We start from the raw sequence: 19,719 nt of genomic DNA, 5'->3' as shown, positions 1-19,719 counted from the left end.
ATACTTTGAACATGTTACCAGGAGGGACCCTGGAGAAGGGCATCATGCTTGATAAAGTATCGGGTCATTGAATAAGAGGAAGACCCTCAACGAGATGGATTGACATGGTGGCTGCAACAGTGGGCTCAAGCATAACAACAATAGTGAGGATGGAGCAGGGCAGTGTTTCATTCTGTTGTGCTTAGGGTCACTGTGAGTCAGAACCGACACGACGGCACCTGACAGCAACAATGACAGCAATAGAATTGTGGTTATTTAGGAAATTTTGCTTATTTGGAGATGAATGCCAAAGTATTTAGGGAGTCAGGTGTTATAATGTCTACAACTTAGCTTTTAAATGGTACATCAAAATATATAATATATCCTACACATGTAGAAAGAGAAAATAAATATGGCAAAATATTTAACAGTCTTTGACTATGTAGAGTATACAGTTGTTGGTTGTACTGTTCTTTCAAATTTCTTCTATGTTTTAGTTATGATAATAAGATGTTGGAGAATAACATCCCCATACATTTGGCAATTAAAAAAATACCTGCAAAAACAAACAAACAAAAAAAACCATGGCGGAAGTTAGCAAATACTTAGAATTGAATGATAATGAACAGATTCCCTATTAGAATTTGTATATGTAACTAAATAGTAGAGAAATTTGTAGCTTTATAGGCCTACACTAGGAAAAAAAAAAGCTGGAAATTAAAGAGCTAAGCATTCAATTGAAGGTAAAATATAAGCAACAGAATTTACCCAAAGAAAGTAAAAGGGGAATATACTAAAGGTAAGAGTAGAAATTGACTGAATAGAAAATTCAGATAGGATAGGATCAGCAACATCTGAAATTACTTTCTTTGAAAATCCTAATAAATGGCCAGGGCTTAGGCATGATGGATCAAAAGAAAAGTGGATGCAAATAGATTTAGGAATGAAAAATGAGACAAAGCTATTGATGTAACAGAGGCTAAAATATGGGAATGCCACTTCATGTCAATAAAATTTTAAAATTGAACACAAAGAATAAATTCCAAAGAAAACTTTAAATTACATAACTGTCAATAATAGAAAACCTGACAGCCCTTTAACCACAGGAAATTCAGTTCGTTTTTTTTAAACTGCCTGCAAAGAAAATAGTTCTATTTATTTATTTTGTTGTTGATAATATACCAAAACCAAACCCATTACTGTCAAGTTGATTGTGAATCATAGCGACCCTATAGGACAGAGCAGAACTGCCCCATAGTGTTTCCAAAGAGTGACTGGTGGATTTGAACTGCCAACCTTTTGGTTAGCAGCCGAGCTCCTTAACAAGTGTACCACCAGGGCTCCTGGTAATGTACACAGCAGCACGTACACCAATTCACAATTTCTACACATAAAATTTGGTGACTTTGATTACATTCTTCAAGTTGTGCAACCTTCTTCCCCTCTGCCTCCAAATTATTCCCCCCCGTTAACATAAACTCACTGTCCCCTGAGTTTCCTGTCTAATCTTTTGAGTTGCTGTTGTCAATTTAATCCCATATACATAGTTGTCGGAAACCCTGGTGGCATAGTGGTTAAGAGCTACAGCTGCTAACCAAAAGGTTGGCAGTTCGAATCCACCAGGCGCTCCTTGGGAACTCTGTGGGGCAGTTCTCCTCTGTCCTATAGGGTCGCTATGAATCCAAGTCGACTCAAAGGCAGTGGGTTTTGGTTTTGACATAGTTGTTAAAAGAACACAATGATTAAGGCAAGCATTCTTTACTAATTAAACTAAGCTATCACTTAAAGACTTGGGGGGATATTTTTGGTTTAAGATTTAAAGATTATCTCAGGGTAATAGTTTTAGGGGTTTATCCAGTCATGGTAGCTTCAGAAAGCCTGGATTCCATGATAATTTGAAATTCTGTCCTGCATTATTTCCCCCTTTTTGACCAGAATTCTTGTATAGGCCCCAAAGGTTTTATAAGTAAAATCTGCCAAACATGCAAGGAACAGATCATTTCAGTCTTACGTAAACTCTTTGACAAAATAGAAAAAGAGGGAATACTCTGGTAGTTTTCAAATATGTTCACAAACTGTTTTGTTTTGTCTTCAAGAAGTAGACCCTAGTAATTTCTCTCCTCTTGAGTGTAGGTGGGACCTAATGATGCAGTTCTGACAGGAAGAAAGCAGTGTAATGGTATATGACTTCAGAGAGTAGGTCTTAAAAGGTACTATGACTTCCTCGCTCTCTTCACTTGGATTAACTTACTCTGGAATGAGCTAGATTGTAAAGACGGACAAGCAGCCTGTGGCGAGGTCCGTGTGGTGAGGAACTAAGGCCTCTGCCAACAGCTATGTGAGTAAGCCACCTTGGAAGAGAGTCCTGCAGTCCTTACTGAGACCCTATGAAAAACCCCTAGACAGAACTCACTCAGCTAAGTCACCCAAATTTCTGACCCACAGAAACTGTGAGATAGGAATTGATTACACAGCAATTGATAATGGGGTTTCCAAGGAGCGGCTGGTAGATTTGAACTGCCGACCTTTTGGTTAGCAGCCATAGATCTTAACCACTGCACCACCAGGGTTCCATATATTCTAACTGTTCTTGAGGCAGGTATAATTTTGGCACCCAAATTAGACAGAACATGAGAATGGCCTGTGATTTTATTACCCAGCTCATAAACATAAAAACAAAAAATCCTGAGTAAAAATTAGCAAATTGAACCCAGAACGGTATGAAAAAGGTAATGTGTCTCAGCCAGCTTGAGTTTATTACAGGAGAGCAAAATTGGTTGTTTAGAAAACCTATTCATATAATTTACCATGAGTGGATGGAGGACAGATTATTTGATCATGTGAATTGACGCGGGGAAAGAACTTAATAATTCTCATCATCTCTTCATACAACTTAGCAAACTGGGGCTAGAAAGGAACTTCCTTAACCTGATAAAGGGTGTCTACAAAGAAAATGCAGAAAACATACTTTTAGTGAGAAAAATTTAAATATCCTCTTTAAAGTTAGGAGCAAGGTACCACTTCTTATCCATATTGTACCACATTCAGAAATAAAGGGAAAAAAATATATATGAGTAAAATTTAGGAATAATTAAGAAGAAACAAACTTATTGAGTAATCTATATAGAAAACAGTCTACATAACGGTAGTCTAGCAGAAGTCATTTGCATTTCTACATACAATAGTAAAAAATTTAATTTAAAAACATTTCAATAACAACAGTAAATACATTCTGGGGAATGAACCTAATTATAGTTGGGCAGGAGCCCTGGGGGCACAGTGGTTAAGAACTGTAGCTGCTAACCAAAAGGTTGGCAGTTCAAATTTTCCACATGTTCCTTGGAAACCCTGTGGGGCAGTTCTGCTCTGTCCTGTACTGTTGCTATGAGTCAGAATCGACTCGATGGCAATGGGTTTGGTTTTCTTTTTTTTAATACGTGGGGAAGCCTTTATATTAGAAGATTTTGAAACCTTACTGAAAGATTTTAAATAATTTAAACCTAAATATATAGACGTACATGTTTGTTAATATAAAGACTATCATAAATTTTTTTTTCACTTCTTCCAAGTATCTGTAGATTCAGTACAATTTTATTCCAAGTATCTAGTGTTTTTCATAAGATAATCAGTGTCTTATGCTTTGTGTGGAAGAGAAACTAGCTTAGAAAAGCCAATAGGCTCCCAAAGAGGAGGAAAGTTAGAAACTTGCAGTATCAAATGTCAACACTAATTATGACAGCAGTATTTATGGTAGTTTGGTATTGACACAGGATTAAACAATTGGAGGAGAGAGGAAAAAAGTGAGCCTAGAAAAAGACCCATGCATACATGAATACTTGTTATGGGACAGAGGTGGCATTTCAGGCAGTAAGAAGAATGAACTGTTTAGTGTCAAAATTGTATCGCCATAATGACAGTAAAAGAATAGCTCACAAACTGGGAGAAGACAACGTGACTGAAAGAAGATTGAATTTGGAATATATAAAGAAGTCCTGGAAGAGTAGCATTTGAAAGATAAAAAGTTCTTCTGCAGATCACTAAGAAAGACAAGCAAATAGAAAAATGGGCAAAAAACCATAATTAGGCATTTCATAGGGAAGACACATAGATGGCCAAAAAAAAAAAAAATCCACTAAAACTTGCTCAGATTATTAGTTTTCAGGAAAGGCAAATTAAGGCAGCCTTTTCATACCTGCTGGGATGGCAAAAATTAAAATGTTTCCCCTGCTGTGGGCGATTGTAGCTATCTGTCCTGAATGCTGTGAAGTGTTACTGTACTTGTGGCTTCATTCTGTGTTCTCTGTTCTTTGATCTTGTAGGAGGAGCTTTTAATCCAGACTAGGGATTTGAAGAGCTCACTGATGTATTTTGGATTGTTTCTTTTTCTTAACCAATGACACCCCACAAGTTTATAGAAAAATCTTCCACCCTAGGGGAAGTAACTTTCTTTTTTTGCCTTTATTATGTTAATTGGCACCCTTATAGGTATTTCTGGTCCCTTTTGGTTCTAGACAATGTGGTCGTTTTAGACGTTTCTATGTACATTAATTAATCTGGTTGCTTGGTTACTACTTTAAACTTTGTGCTGTAAGTTCACAAAGTACTTAAGCATGCCAGTTTCAAATGTAGCAGCTTCCAGAATCAGATTAGCTTTTGATCCTCACTCCCATTTGATTTTGTAAGTTCCTTTTTTGGTCTGCAGGAGCATAAGACCAAAATAAGATTGTATTTTTTATATGATTTTAATGAAATTCACCCTATATTCTGTAGCCATTATTACTTGAATGTAGGAATAGCGAAGTAGTTCTACAGACAGATCATTGCCTTTTATACTTGACCTATACCAGAAAGGTGTTCCTGATAGTCCAGCCCCTCAGAGTGAAGGCTCTTGGCCTCAGCCCAGCAGTACCCTGCTCTTAAAGCCCGCCCCAGTACTTGAGCATTCATTCTCCCTGGCTTGTGGAAGTAGTCTTACCTGTGCTTCTAGGTCAGACTTTCCCAACTTGGGAAACCAGTTCCTGGAAGTAATCTGTGGAAATAAAATTCTTTGGTTAAATTAGTTTGGGAAATGTTTTATACCTTCTCTAGCCCTCCCTCAAATGAGTACCATGCATGTTTAGCAATATTAAGACTCCTGAGCTCTGTATTTTAGGGGTGGGGGAACCTAGAATATATGTAATTTTGTTTAACCCAGCAATTCTTAAATTTACTTGACCATTGACCACTTTTTCCACAGACTACCTGCTTATATTGGAAAGAATGATCCTTAGGAAATACAGCTTTAGAACGGTGGCTAAAATGTCATTAATGTATGGTAACCTTGTAGTTCTGTCTGTTCCAGGTTGTCATATGGCCGGTTTCCAATGTTTTCTTACTTGTGTATACTTGACAGCTGTCTTCAGCCTTCATTATGTCACTGTTTTTTCCTAACCATAGTATATAAATGTTTTATCATCTATTCTGTTATTCTTTCAGTGAAGGGCAATGCGATATTAGCTTGGCAACAACTTTTTTGGGGGACAGATACTGGGATACTAATAACTTTAGTATGCTAGTAAAATCTAGAAAGGAGTTGTTCGGCATGTATAATGATCGAAGCAGTCTGTCAAAGAGATTGACAGTTTTATATACTTTTTAAGGAGGAGCGAGTCCTGTAATTAAAGAGTGACAGATGACCTGTATTGTCTCTGTGTGTTCACTTCAGAAGCAGTCATCAAACTTCTTGTATTCTTTCAAGTAGCCCACAAGACACACTATACTATCAGCCTGTGCTGTCCAATACAGTAGCCACTGGCTACATATGGCTGTCGAGCACTTGGTATGTGGCTAGATCAACTTGAGTGGTGGTATAAGAGTAAAATACACACTGGATTTCAAAGACTTAGTATGAAAAAAGACTCTAAAATATCTCAATTTTTATACTGATTAAATGTAAAAATGATAAAAGTTTTATATAATTAAAAATATATTATTAAAACTAATTTCATCTGTTTCTCTTTACTTTTTAATGTAACTACTAAATAATTTAAGATTACATATGTGGCTTGCCTTAGTTTTCCATCGGACAGTGGGACTATAGACACTTTTACTATGAACTGATATTTCAGAGACTAAACCTCATTATTCAGGTTTTTATAAAGCTTTCTGGACCAGGGAAGAATTTTCTTTTGTTCTTTTGAAAACTTTTGGCTTAGGACTAAATGATTTTTCATCCTGTAAATCTCTTTGAAGTATCCCAAGAAAAGAGTACTTCCAAACATTCCTACATGGAGTCAAGCTTCAGGCACAGGGGAAAAGATGAAAAAATTAGGCCTTTCTAACTAAATCATCAATCGATTATTTTACCTATTTCTTTGGTGACCGTTCCACATTTAAAATACATCTATCTTGGTGTCTTCCTTTGTAAAGCATCATTTGGACATTGAGGAGATGAGCTTATAATTTCCAATCTTCTTAGATAGCCTTCTACTTTGTAGATTGAAACAGCCTTTTTAGGTCAGGCCTTCTGCTTTTGGTTCCTCTTGGTGTTTTGTGGGAGAGAATTTTAGTATTAACTATCATATTGATTTTCATATTTTTTTTGCCTGTCATTGTGGCAAAAATCCTATGGCTCTTGAGTTTAAGTAGAATACCACAGAACGTTGGACTTGGTGACTTTTTTTTTTTTTTTAATAGATATTGGGATACTGATCCCTTTATTTCCCTAATAAAATCTAGAAAAGAGTAGTAAGTCATGTCTCATGACTGAAGGCAGTATACCTAAAGGCAATTTCAAGTACAATTTTTAAGAAATGTTCTTGTAGCAATTTATGTGAGACATTGACTTTGTCTAACCTGTACATGAAGCATCATTGCCTGACTCTGCCATCTTAGAGGAAGTCTCATTTTAGCCTCACTTCTCTGCAGCCATCCCCGCTTTGGTTTTCTTCTCTTTGAATCTCTGTTAGGCATCTAATAATGAATACCACACATTGGTTTAATGTTCAGTTTTAAAAGACTTGCACATATGTGGCCCATCACCTATTGGTGACATCTGCGGCATATCCAAAGAAGACAAGGCCACTTACCTGTAGCTCTGGTTTTTTGCAGTCTAGAGATCTGTCCTAGTTCTGACCCAGTGTTCTCACGATGTAACATAAGATGATGCTAAACTGCATGGCTGTCTGTCAAAATATACAGTAGGAGAATAGTTGTTTGTCTCATTGGACTATCCGCATGTTTCTCCTGCCCTGTTGTTTTTTTTTTTTTTAAGTTATTCTTTTTTTGTTTAAAAAATTCAAACAATAAAAAAGTGTAAAAAGCTTTTAAAAAGTTTAAACAGAAAGTAAAATCTTCAAAATCTCATCTCCCAGAGAAAAGTCATCCTTGGTGATGTGTGTCCCTGTGCACGCACCTGCCTCCTGCACCATTACTTTACTTAGTTTCATGGACCAGGTCAGTTTGTGTTTGGAACCTGAGGCTGCCTCTGTAGGATCAGCACTAGAGGGCACAGAAGCTCAGTAAAGAGTGTATGACTTGGGAGCTAGCCAGGGTCTTTATCCAGCTCACTTACTGGCAGTACCTAATATTTTTATGGGAAAGAAAGTTCCAAAATGGTGAGAGTAGGGCATAAAATGTTTTTCTTAATTAAAATCCCAATGTAAAATAGAGGTATGGATACCAGGTATAAGAGTAGCGTTTTTATGAATAATGGGGTCAAATAAAATCACTGTACGACCTTGCACAAGTCATTTAACCTTTCTGACCCTCAGTTTTCTCTTAGGAAAAATTAACCTATTGCATGCTCGTTCTTGTGATATGATTTTTATATAAATCGTCTTGTTTAATCTTCTCAAAAAGAATTGGAGAGGTGTAGTATGCCTTGGGGGAAAAAGTAAACAAAAGTTGCCTAGTGATAAGAGTTAACTCTTGTGCTTGAAATTGGCTTTTATGCTCAGAACAGCAATAAATGAGTTTGCGGTAAAGTTAATAAACATTGATAGCATCGTTTGTGAAAAGCAAGAAGTTCACTTTTCATGCCTAAAATGAACTTTTGAAATGACTCATTTGCAGACCATTATGTTGCTTATATTAGGAACTACTTCTTACACGTCCCTCAGCACATGGCACGTGAAACTATTTTGTTCTGCACAGCCTGGAGCAGTGACTCTCCGCTAGTTGTTTTTAGGTGCTGTCGAGTCAGTTCTGACTCATAGCGACCCTATGCGCTACAGAACGAAACACTGCCCAGTCTTGAGACATTCTTACCATCGTTGTTATGCTTGAGCTCGTTGTTGCAGCCACTGTATCAGTCCACCTCGCAGCCACTGTATCAGTCCACCTCGTTGAGGGTCTTCCTCTTTTCCACTGACCCTGTACTCTGCCAAGCATGATGTCCTTCTCCAGGACTGATCCCTCCTGACAACATGTCCAAGGTATGTAAGATGGCAGTCTCGCCATCCTTGCTTCTAAGGAGCATTCTGGTTGTACTTCTTCTAAGACAGATTTGTTCGTTCTTTTGGCAGTCCGTGGTATATTCAATATTCTTCGCCAACACCACAATTCAAAGGCGTCAATTCTTCTTCGGTCTTCCTTATTCATTGTCCAGCTTTTACATGCATATGATGCGATTGAAAATACCATGGCTTGGGTCAGGTGCACCTTAGTCTTCAAGGTCACATCTTTGCTCTTCAACACGTTAAAGAGATCCTTTGCAGCAGATTTACCCAGTGCAATGCGTCTTTTGATTTCTTGACTGCTATTTCCATGGGTGTTGATTGTGGATCCAAGTAAAATGAAGTCCTTGACAACTTCAATCTTTTCTCCATTTATCATGATGTTGCTCATTGGTCCAGTTGTGAGGATTTTTGCTTTCTTTGTGTTGAGATGCAATCGATACTGAAGCCCGTGGTCTTTGATCTTCATTAGTAAGTGCTTCAAGTCCTCTTCACTTTCAGCAAGCAAGGTTGTGTCACCTGCATAACGCAGGTTGTTAGTGAGTCTTCCTCCAATCCTGATGCCCCATTCTTCTTCATATAGCCCAGCTTCTCGGATTATTTGCTCAGCATACAGATTGAATAGGTATGGTGAAAGAATACAACCTTAACGCACACCTTTCCTGACTTTAAACCAATCAGCATCCCCTAGTTCTGTCCAAACAACTAACTGCCTCTTGATCTGTGTAAAGGTTCCTGATGAGCACAATTAAGTGTTCTGAAATTCCCATTCTTTGCAGTGTTATCCATAATTTGTTATGATCAACACAGTTGAATGCCTTTACATAGTCAATAAAATACAGGTAAACATCCTTCTGGTATTCTCTGCTTTCATCCGGGATCCACCTGACATTAGCAATGTTATCCCTGGTTCCACGTCCTCTTCTGAAACCGGCCTGAGTTTCTGGCAGTTCCCTGTCAATATACTGCTGCAGTCATTTTTGAATGATCTTCAGCAAAATTTTGCTTGCGTGTGATATTAATGATATTGTTCTATGATTTCCACATTGGGTTGGATCACCTTTCTTGGGAATAGGCATAAATATGGATCTCTTCCAGTCAGTTGGCCAGGAAGCTGTTTTCCATATTTTTTGGCCTGGATGAGTGAGCACCTCCAGTGCTGCATGTGTTTGTTGAAACATCTCAACTGGTATTCCATCAATTCCTGGAGCCTTGTTTTTCGCAAATGCCTTCAGAGCAGCTTGGATTCCAAGTCTCCGCTAGTAGCATACAGAAATACACGAAGCATCTTTTGATTGTCAGAATCCCTGAGAAGCACTGCTGGCATTTAGTGGGCAAACATCCCGTAATGCATAGGAAAACCAGTACCTTCCAAAATGTCACTGCCCCAATGAGAAACTTTCACATATAGGTTAATTTCCTTACAAAGCAGGTACTTTGAAGGTTAATAAGAGCAGGCAAAAATTGTCAACAGTAACTTTTTAAAAAGGAATTAGGGCTATAAAAAGAAATGGAATTGGTATTTTGGTTTCTGTTTGTTGATGAGGCACAAGTAGTGTCCAAATGAGGTTTTTCTTAGTTTTATGATCCTAATTACTACATTTTTTTATTGAGGTAAAATTTATATAACATAAAATTAACCACTTAAAGTCTGCAATTCAGAGGCATTTAGTACATTCACAGTGTTGTGCAACCATCACCTCTATCTAGTTCCAGGACATTCTGTCACCCCAAAAGGAAACCCTGTGCTTGTTAAGCAGCCATTCTTCATTCCCAAGCCCCCATCCCCAGCCCCTGGCACTACCGGTCTGCTTTCTTTCTCTTTCTTTTCTCTGTTTTGGATATTTCATATAGTGTAGTCTCCCCCCCACACCCCACCTTACCCATGGGGCATATGTTTCAGGACCCCTGTGGATGCCTGAAACCATAGATAGTACTGAACCCTATATATACAGTGTTATGTCATATACCTCCAAACCTATGATCAAGTGTAATTTCTAAATCAGCACAGTAAGAGATATTAACAGCAATAATAATAAAATAGAAGTTATAAAAGTACACTGCAATAAAAATTATGTGCACGTGGTCCCCGGGTGGGACGGAATGGACTGTGTGAGATTTCATCCTGCCGATCATTTTATATTTTTGGACCACAGGTAACAGACTGCAGATAAGGGGGGACTGCCATACATGGAGTCACACACTTGGTGGCCCTTTGTGTCCACCTTCTTTCACCTAGCATAATGTTGTAGGGGTTCATCTATGTAGCAGCATGGCGCAGTACTTCATTCCTTTTTATGGCTGAATAATATTCTATCGTATGAGTATACCATGTTTTGTTTATCCTTTCATCAGCTGATAGATGTTTGGTTGTTTTTACCTTTTGACTGTTGTGAATAGTGCTGTTGTGAACACTTGTGTACAAGTTTTTGTTTGAATACCTGTTTTCAGTTCTTTTGGGTATCTACCTAGGAGTGGGAAACCCTGGTGGCATAGTGGTTAAGTGCTATGGCTACTAACCAAAGGGTTGGCAATTTAAATCCACCAGGTTCTCCTTGGAAACTCTACGGGGCAGTTCTACTCTGTCCTATAGGGTCGCTATGAGTCAGAATCAACTCGACAGCACTGGGTTTGGTTTTTTGGCTTACCTAGGAGTGGAATTGCTAGATCATATGGTAATTCTAGGAAACCCAGGTGGCGTAGTGGTTAAGTGCTATGGCTGCTAACCAAAGCGTCGGCAGTTTGAATCTGCCAGGCGCTCCTTGGAAGCTCTGTGAGGCAGTTCTACTCTGTCCTATAGGGTTGCTATGAGTCAGAATTGACTCGCTGGCACCGGGCTTGGTTTTTTTGGGTATGGTAATTCTGTGTTTAACTTTCTGAGGAACTGCCATATGATTTTCCACAGCAAATTTTCATCAGCAATGTACAAACATTTTTCTCTACATCCTAGCAAACAGTCTCTAATTACTTTTAAGAAGACCAAGTAAATGAATCAAAACGCCTGGGTGGCAGAATTTGAGGTGGTTTCTGTTTCCGTCTTTATATTTTTCTAAACCTTTCAACATTTATGGAATTAGCTATTAAAACTATGAGTATAGGAGCCCTGATGGTGCACTGGTTAAGTGTGCAGACTGCTAACCGAAAGGTCAACAGTTCAAATCCACCAGTGGTTCCATGGGAGAAAAGACCCGGCAATGTGCTCCCATAAAGATTTACAGCCTAGGAAATCTTATGAGGCAGTTCTGCTCTGTCCTGTAGGGTCACTATGAGTCAAAATTGACTCGGCACACAACTGTGATTTTAAGGGAAAAAAAGAAATACAAAATTTTTGTTTAATATTCTCATTTGAGCAAACTAAAGCAAAATAAACACATTAATTATGGGCAAGTATAAGGTAAGAGTATGTTCTACTATGATGCACTGTGAACTGAGTCATCCCCCTCAAAAGAGTGATGACTCAGCAAAAGGGGTACACCAATGTATTTGTAAGCTTATTTTACGTGAGAGGAAATTAAGAGTTTGATTTTCCCTGGTAGGGCTAGAATTTTAGAGCTTCATATAGTTGATGTTTTTACAGTGTACCTCCCTACCTCAGATTTTCCTTGGGTGAAATCTGGTGTCTAGTATTCACAGATTTCTGTTTCTATAACACAAGAACTTTGAATCAAGTATATAAGATGGTGAGTCACTCTGAATTCAGACTTAGGGATTCCAAGTAAACATAGAAGTAATATTGAAGTTGGTGTTGGGATGGATGAGGAGTAGTCTCAGAGTGTGATCTGCAGTAAACAGATAATTTATGAGTCATTCGCTAAAATGGGGAAACAGATTCTGAAATGTTTCTAGCAAGCAAGGTATCCTAAATGTTCTTTCAGGCATACTCTTAAGTTGCATTGTCTTACATTGTATGTATGCGACTGCTGATGTTTTTGTTGTATCTGTATCACGTAAGTCTGGAGAAAGGGAGACATGACCTGATATTTCTGTAAAGTGTTCTGTGAGGTAAAGTAGGCTTAGACTGAGTTTTTAATTTTAAACCCATGCTTCCTAAAATGTACTCTGTCTTTTGTGTATTCCACTAGCGTGAGGAAGTTTTATCCATCTTTCCTCTGTAGTTTGGTTTCAGGAAAACAAAATGTGCTTTCTCAGACATCTCTCTTCATTACATTTTTATATGCTCTTCTGGTTGGTGTGTTTTCCTCTTTTCCCTACTCCATTGGTCTAGGATTAAGGTTTACTTTATAATATTCTGGTGATCTTACTTGATAGTGCAAAGCTTGAACAGAAAGATGTAGAAGGTGAGTGGTTAGCATGTTCCATAAATTTAATAGTTATCATATCATATAGCAAAATTATGATACTGATATTTCGTTGTTTTATCCAATGCCAAAATACCATATTAATACTTTTTAATTAAAATTTTTACAGTAATTAATAATTTTTAAAAATCGGTGACACCATGTGTCTATCGTATATCAAATAAACAATTTAAAAATAAAAATAAAATTTTGAGCCAATAAATTAGCGTAAAAATGGATTCAAAACTTGTAAAACCCTTAGTGATTCATAACCTTGGGTATATATAGTACTTTTCTAAAAAGAAGCCTTTGCTAAAGGTGAGCTCGTAAACAGATTACAAATCACAAGAGAAAATGATGCCAACCCAGAGTATATAGGACTTTCCTAGGAAACAGTCCTCCCTTAAAGTGAACTCATGATTAAGTAAAATATTGTAAATCACATGAGGAAATGATGCATCTTGAGGGAGTCTGACAGCACACTTCTCCTTAACAACAATAGATACCAGAAGCCAACCACAAAATAGGTGGTTTAAAGGAATTAACGTAACACAAAATAGAGTTTAAGATAAAATGGCATTAATAAGGATAAAGGACACTAGGTAATGATCAAAGGAATAATCTACAAAAAAATATAAAAATTTTAGTCTTACGTAAACCCAGAGGCGCTCTGGTGGTGCAGTGGTTATGCCTTTGCTTGCTAACAGAAGGTCTGAGGTTCGAATCCACCAGCTGCTCTGCGGGAGAAAGATGTGGCAGTCTGGTCTGGTAAAGATTTACAGCCTTGGAAACCCTGTGGGGCGCTTCTACCCTGTCCTATAGAGTCGCTGTGAGTCAGAATCGACTTGATGGCAATGGGTTATATATAAACCCAAAGGTGTAATCTTTGAGTTTATAAATAAAGTAAAAATTGACAATTATGAGGAAGTAATAAATGCAGCTATTGTGCATTTTTTATTAACATCTCAGAAATTGGTTAAAAAAAAAAACCGGGAACAAAGTAGGCCATAAAAGATTTGAACTGCATAATTAGCAGGCTTGAACTAGCACCCAAAGGAAGTTTTCATCATGAAAATGACATTCCCTGGCTGAGATGAAAACAATTCATCAGTAGCAAAGATATTTTTAAAACACACACCCCCCCCACACACCACACACATATACATTGAGACTTAAATTACAATTAGATATTATTTCCTCACGTTACGTAGCAGTTCTTGTAGGGTGGCATCAATTGAGGGAGCGTTTCTGGTAATAGAAAGTTACAGTCTTTCTTGAGTGTGTTTATTAAAAACAAAGAAGTATGGCAATGTTTGTGTTTAACTTTAAAATAACAGCATAAACAAATGTAGGAGAAAAAATGAAAATAGAAACGGATGAGATACAAAATTATGCAAAAACAAGCAAAAAAGAGCTGGATCAAGAAATCTCGGTTAGTTTTTTTTTTTTTTAATTTAAAGACAGAGAGGACAGACTTCTTTGTCAAGTACTCTTCTGAGTGCTGGGAATAGAGCAGCAAATAAGCCCTATCTGCTTCTTGCCTTATAAGCTTCCCGTTCTAGTGGGGGAGTCAGACAGACTGAAAAAGGCTAAGCAGCAATAATTACTGAGAAGACAAAGCAGGACAAAGGAGATAGTGACAGGAAGTGGTTAGGGACTGTCTCTGAGGAGGTAACGTTTGAACCATGGACATCTAAAGCAAGGGAGCAAACTAGGCAGGCATTTTGGAAGGGTTTTCCTGGCAGAGGACACAGAAGAGCAAGAGCCCTGAAAATTATCTTTAAGTAGGACTAAAGAAAATACTTAAAATGATAAAGGGCATTTACCAAAAAAAAGGTTTCACCAGCGTTATTCTTACCTAATTACTATGGCTACAGTCTCCAGTGTAACAGGAAGAGCAGCAGTGACACAGGCACTCTTGCAATCAAGAATAAGAGAAAATCAGTAGTCATTCTACACATCAGCAAAAACCGATAAGAAAACGTAATAAGACATGATTCACAACACCATCTGTAATCTACTAGGACTGTCAGAAGATTTATTTATAGGGAAAACTACAAGACAGTTTTAAGTACAGACAAAAATGAATCCCAATTAGAAGTCCACATGTCCGGTCTCCCCCAGTTCAGGCAATAATGTCAGGACAATCCAGTGTAAATCTAAGCATACTTTTATGGAACTGGAAAAACTGACTTAAAAATTCACCTCCAAGAATAAAGGTTCAAGAATGATGAAGTCTATTCTGAAAAAGGCTAAGGAGGGAATACTCACACCGTCAGAAAATTAGACCTAATTCTCAAAGCAGTTACAAATTCAAAGTGTAGTGTTGACTCAAGGATAGACAAGTAGAATAATAATAAAATAGAAAACAAAACCAAAACATTAATGGAAACGTGACATATCAAGATGAGGAACAATTGGCTCGCCACATAGAGGAAAAAAAAAATATATATATATATATATATGTATAGATGACACTGGGTTATATCATCATACCATACCCAAGAATAAATTTCAGTTGGAATAAAGATCAAAATCTGAAAAGCTAACTTCAGAACTTTTAGAATAAAATATAGAATGTTTTTATGGCCTTGGCTAGATAGGATTTCTTAAACAAGACAAAAAAAAAATCATGAAGGAAAAAATGGATAAATTTGATTAAATAAAAAATTTAGTTTTAGTAAGACAAAAGATACTAATCTTTAAGATAAGTATGTATAACAAAGGATTAGTATCCAGAAAATATGAAGAATTACTACAGTTTAATAAGAAATAGTCAACTCCATTTAAAAACAGGCAAAGACTATGAACCAGCAGTTTACAGGGAAGAAAACCCACATGGCAAATAAACAGGTAAAAAGGTACCCAACAGTGCTAGTAACTGAGAGAATGACAATTTTTTAAAAAACTGAAATACCGTTCCATGTCTGTTAGAATGACACATTGTGTGTGAGTGTGTGTATGTGTGTCTAAGGTTATGGGAAAATAGGAACTATCACATGCTGCCGATGGAAGGATAAATTGATATAAGTTCTTTGGAGAGGATTTTGGTAATATATAATAAAAACAAAATGGTGCATTCAGAAGCCCCAGAAAATCCACATCTATATTTATTTGATCGAGAAGTTCTTGCATGTATATACCAGGTAGTGTGTACAAAAACATTTTTTGCAGCGTTGTTTGTGGAAAAACCAGAAACCACAGAATTGTCTTTCAGTAGAAGAATGGATGAATAAATTTGATATATTTATTCGATAAAATACTTCCCAGTGGTTGAATTAACTTCATCTAAGTGTATCAACATGGATGGATCTCAGAAACAATATTGAGTGAAAACATTGCAGAATATATCCAATGTAATAGCATTTATATAAACATTTAAAAACCTCACAAAGGAATGGTATATGTCACTGATAGATATTTGTATATTTAATATCAGTATTGAAATATCAACTGGGAAACTGTACGTTAATGATGGTGGTTGTCTTTGGGATGGTAGGGAGGAGAAAGAGGCTGGACAGAACAGAGGGGACTTAAACTCCGTCTGTATCGGTGTTCTGTTTTGTTTAAGTATGACGTAAAAATAGTCAAGGGGTTGGATTAAGCAATTGCCAAGGTTCCTGTCTATCTTAGAAGTGCTTTGATTTTATGTTATAGTTGTTTAAAAGGCTGTCTTTTACATGCAGTGTTTGGAGATTTCCCCGGTTGGGTGGTTGTGATGGGTAGACACAACTCTCCTCTTCATAGATCACATGGAGCAGTCAGCTGCTGGTGGAAGGGGACTGTGTTGAGATCCGTAATTTATAAACTCACAATTTCACTTTCATATTAGTTTCTCTAAACACCCTTTCATAAATAGTTCCAGTCTTTCCAAAGAATTTTCTTCATGTGGAGGACTGAATGTATTTTTTGTCATTTATTCATTCAACAGATTTTATTGAGCGCCTAATATGTACCAGATGATAATACAGCAGTGAGCAAAACAGACAAAGCCTGCTCTCATGGAGTTTAAATTCTAGTCAAGGAAGATAGCCGGTAAACAAATTTATAAAAATATAATATGGTTGGTGATAAGTGCAATGATGAAAAATAACGAGGTGTAAGCAATAGAGAGTGATGGAGAGTTTTGTATGGGAGAGCCAGGGAAGAACTGTCTGTAAAGATAACGTGAGCAGCTATAACGGAAGTGAGGAACAGGAGAAGAGTTAGAGGCTGGTGGAAAAAGCCATGCAAAGGCCCTGCTCCTGCTTGGAAAACAGCATAGAGGTCAGTGTAGCTGGAGCTGAAGGACTGAGGAGTAGCTAGTAGGAGGTGAACTCAGAAAGTAGCAGGGGACTGAATAACGCAGAGCTTTGTCAGCCAAGGTAAAGGCTTTGCACCTACTTTTTAAAAAGATCACCCTGGCTGTTCTGTTGAGAATAGCCCATAGTGCTTGGCAGGGGGGTAGGGAGTAAAGATAGAAGCAGGGCTTGATTGTTGTTTAGACCAAGGTATGGTGGTGAGAAATGGTTGGATTCTGGATATATTACCTTTTGATAGCAGTTCTTGATCAATAGAATGAGACTACTGTTACCTTGGGAACCTGCGGGTTTATTGAGAAAAGAGAAATAGCACACATTAGCTGCCAACGGTAAGCTGTACAAGTGACCCCAAATGGAGATTAAAAACCCCTGAAAATCTTCTGTGGGATTCTGGGAAGGGGGTTTTAGGCCCCCTTACCTAGAGGTGGACCCCTGGGGGCGCAGTGGTAAAGAGCTATGTTGGCAGTTCAAATCCACCAGCTGTACCTTGGAAACCCTGTGGGGCAGTTCTCCTCTTCCATAGAGTCGTTATGAGTCAGAATTGACTTTATGGCAACAGGTTTTGTTTCGTTTTACCTAGAGGAATCAATTACTTTTCTTGTTCTGCTTAGTCATTCTGAACTTTGCAGTTGAATCCAGTCATACATTGTTGTTTAAAACATGAAAGTTGGAGTCTAGGCGCAGGTGTAAAATTTTGAGGGTAATGATTGTGTGAACTGAAATAAGATACAAATGTTGATTTTTACTTCCTCTGTAGCTTAGCTGTATGGCTGTGGAAAGGCAGATAACCACCGTTTGTTTATATTTATTTATCCCTAGAAGATAATTTGGTTTATAACGTCTTTTAGAGATTGTGTGTGAACTGTCTATGAGCATTTTGCATGTCATTGGGTTTGCACTTTCATGTGGTTGTAACAAAATCTCAATGACTTTCAGTTAAATTATTTTATACTGGTGTCATTTATGTTCTGTGTTCACAGTTCACTTATATTTAGAAGTTCATTTAAATTGGTGTGTAATGGCTTTGTGTTAGTTATTTTTAAATTAATTTCTCCCCTCTCTAATTGATTACCAAGTAAATTAATATTAGTTAATCTCTCTTATTTTGTGTGTAGGGCTCCTGTTCCTGGTGGCGGGGGGCTGGGGTGATGTGTACATGGGGCTGGGTGTGGGTGACAGAGGACAGTCTACTTTATGTCAAGTCTTTAGAGCTACAGATTATATTCCATCACAATGGGCTTTAAGTGTTAAGCAGATCATCGTCCAGAGTGGCAAGCAGACAGTAAAAGTTATAACTGATTGTAAACTCTGTACCCTGTTGCTCCATATAATAATATATCAGCCCTCACATACTGTTAAAAACGTAATTGTTTCTTCAGACCATCTATTATAGTGTAATACAGTAGGTTGACTACAGCAGTGAAGTCAAAATATTTTGATCGTACTTCAGGATTTAATTTTTAGTACAGTGAACAGGAAAGAGATTTTTGTTTTGCTTTGTGAAAGAGGCGTTTATAGGGTACAATGCCTAATTTTAATAAGGAGTTACACGTAATGTTTTTATAGCAGGAAAGAAGGGAAAACTAATTACTATATCCATTTATTTCAAATACATTTCAATATAACTTTTCATTCTTATTAACCTAACTTTTTTTTCCTTTTAGCAAAACTGTACAATCTAAAGTGGACTGCATTTTGGTAAGTAAAATAAACCAATTCTAAAGTTCTTTTGTAATAAGACTTTTACTACTACATAAAATATATTATTCTTAAGTAAACATTGATTTTAAAGTTAAGCCAGGTTTAATGAAATGGTTATAAGCCATATCTAGATACTTTCCTATAATTCATCAATAATGAAATCACAATCTGAGGTAATTGTTTTTGAAGTTTACTGACCTTTACCGAAAAGATCACTTAAACGTTTAATTATAGTAGAGGGTTATTTTTATGTTCTAATTTTTAATAACTCTATAAGACTTTGTTTAAAGAAAAGTTTTTAGATGTTTGATGAGTTCGTTTTTTTTTGCAATAGCATATTTTTCATACCTGGGTTGCTAACCTTTAGGCATTAAAGCAACAGCAGAAGTTTAAATTTAGATTGTATTTATAAAAATTATAAGAATGTGTTTAAAGAAAAGTTTTTAAGATGCTTGATGGGTTAGTTTTTGTTGCTACAACATACGTTCCATATTTGAGTGGCTAGTATTTAGGAACTAAAGGAACAGTAATAGTGTAAATTTAGATTGTAGTTCCTTAGCCCAACAGTGGCATCAGAGCGTCTGGTATTCAGGTTTGGGTCTTCCTGTTTATAAATCATCAGGCTGACTTTTTTTAGCATCTGGTGCTGAAATGGTTTGTGATATCTTTAGGTACATGAATAAATAGGAATAGTTCAAAGGAGAAATGACCTGATCAGTTCTGTACTTTTCTAGGAGCCCCAGTGGTGCAGTGGTTAAAGAGCTCAGCTAACCAAAAGGTCGGTGGTTCAAACCCACCAACTGCTGTGTGGGAAAAAGATTTGGCAATCTGCTTCCATAAAGATTACAGCTTTGGAAATCCTGTAGGATTTCTTCTGTGTTCTGTAGGTTCCTTATGAGTAGAAATCGATTTCACCTTTACACAACAACACACTTTTTAATCCAATAGCAGAGAAAGAACACACATAGGGTATTCTTCTTGTTTTCATCTTCCACTTAGTCCTCC

The 19,719-nt window shown here is 37.2% G+C and overlaps 1 protein-coding gene across 1 annotated transcript in view; it reads left to right on the top strand.

Moving 5' to 3' along the window:
• The window catches only part of RFX7 (regulatory factor X7), a 121,294-nt gene that overhangs the window by 44,586 nt on the left and 56,989 nt on the right, over positions 1-19,719 (top strand). Inside the window, exon 2 of the mRNA XM_049905240.1 lies at positions 18,678-18,711. Within this exon, the coding sequence (XP_049761197.1) occupies positions 18,678-18,711 (34 nt within the window). The remainder of the gene's footprint in view (positions 1-18,677; positions 18,712-19,719) is intronic.

Source organism: Elephas maximus, chromosome 13 (genome assembly GCF_024166365.1).
Source record: "Elephas maximus indicus isolate mEleMax1 chromosome 13, mEleMax1 primary haplotype, whole genome shotgun sequence".
Taxonomy (NCBI): Eukaryota; Metazoa; Chordata; class Mammalia; order Proboscidea; family Elephantidae; genus Elephas; species Elephas maximus.
Note: the sequence above shows the minus strand (reverse complement) of the source record. Positions and strands in the feature narration are given on the sequence as shown.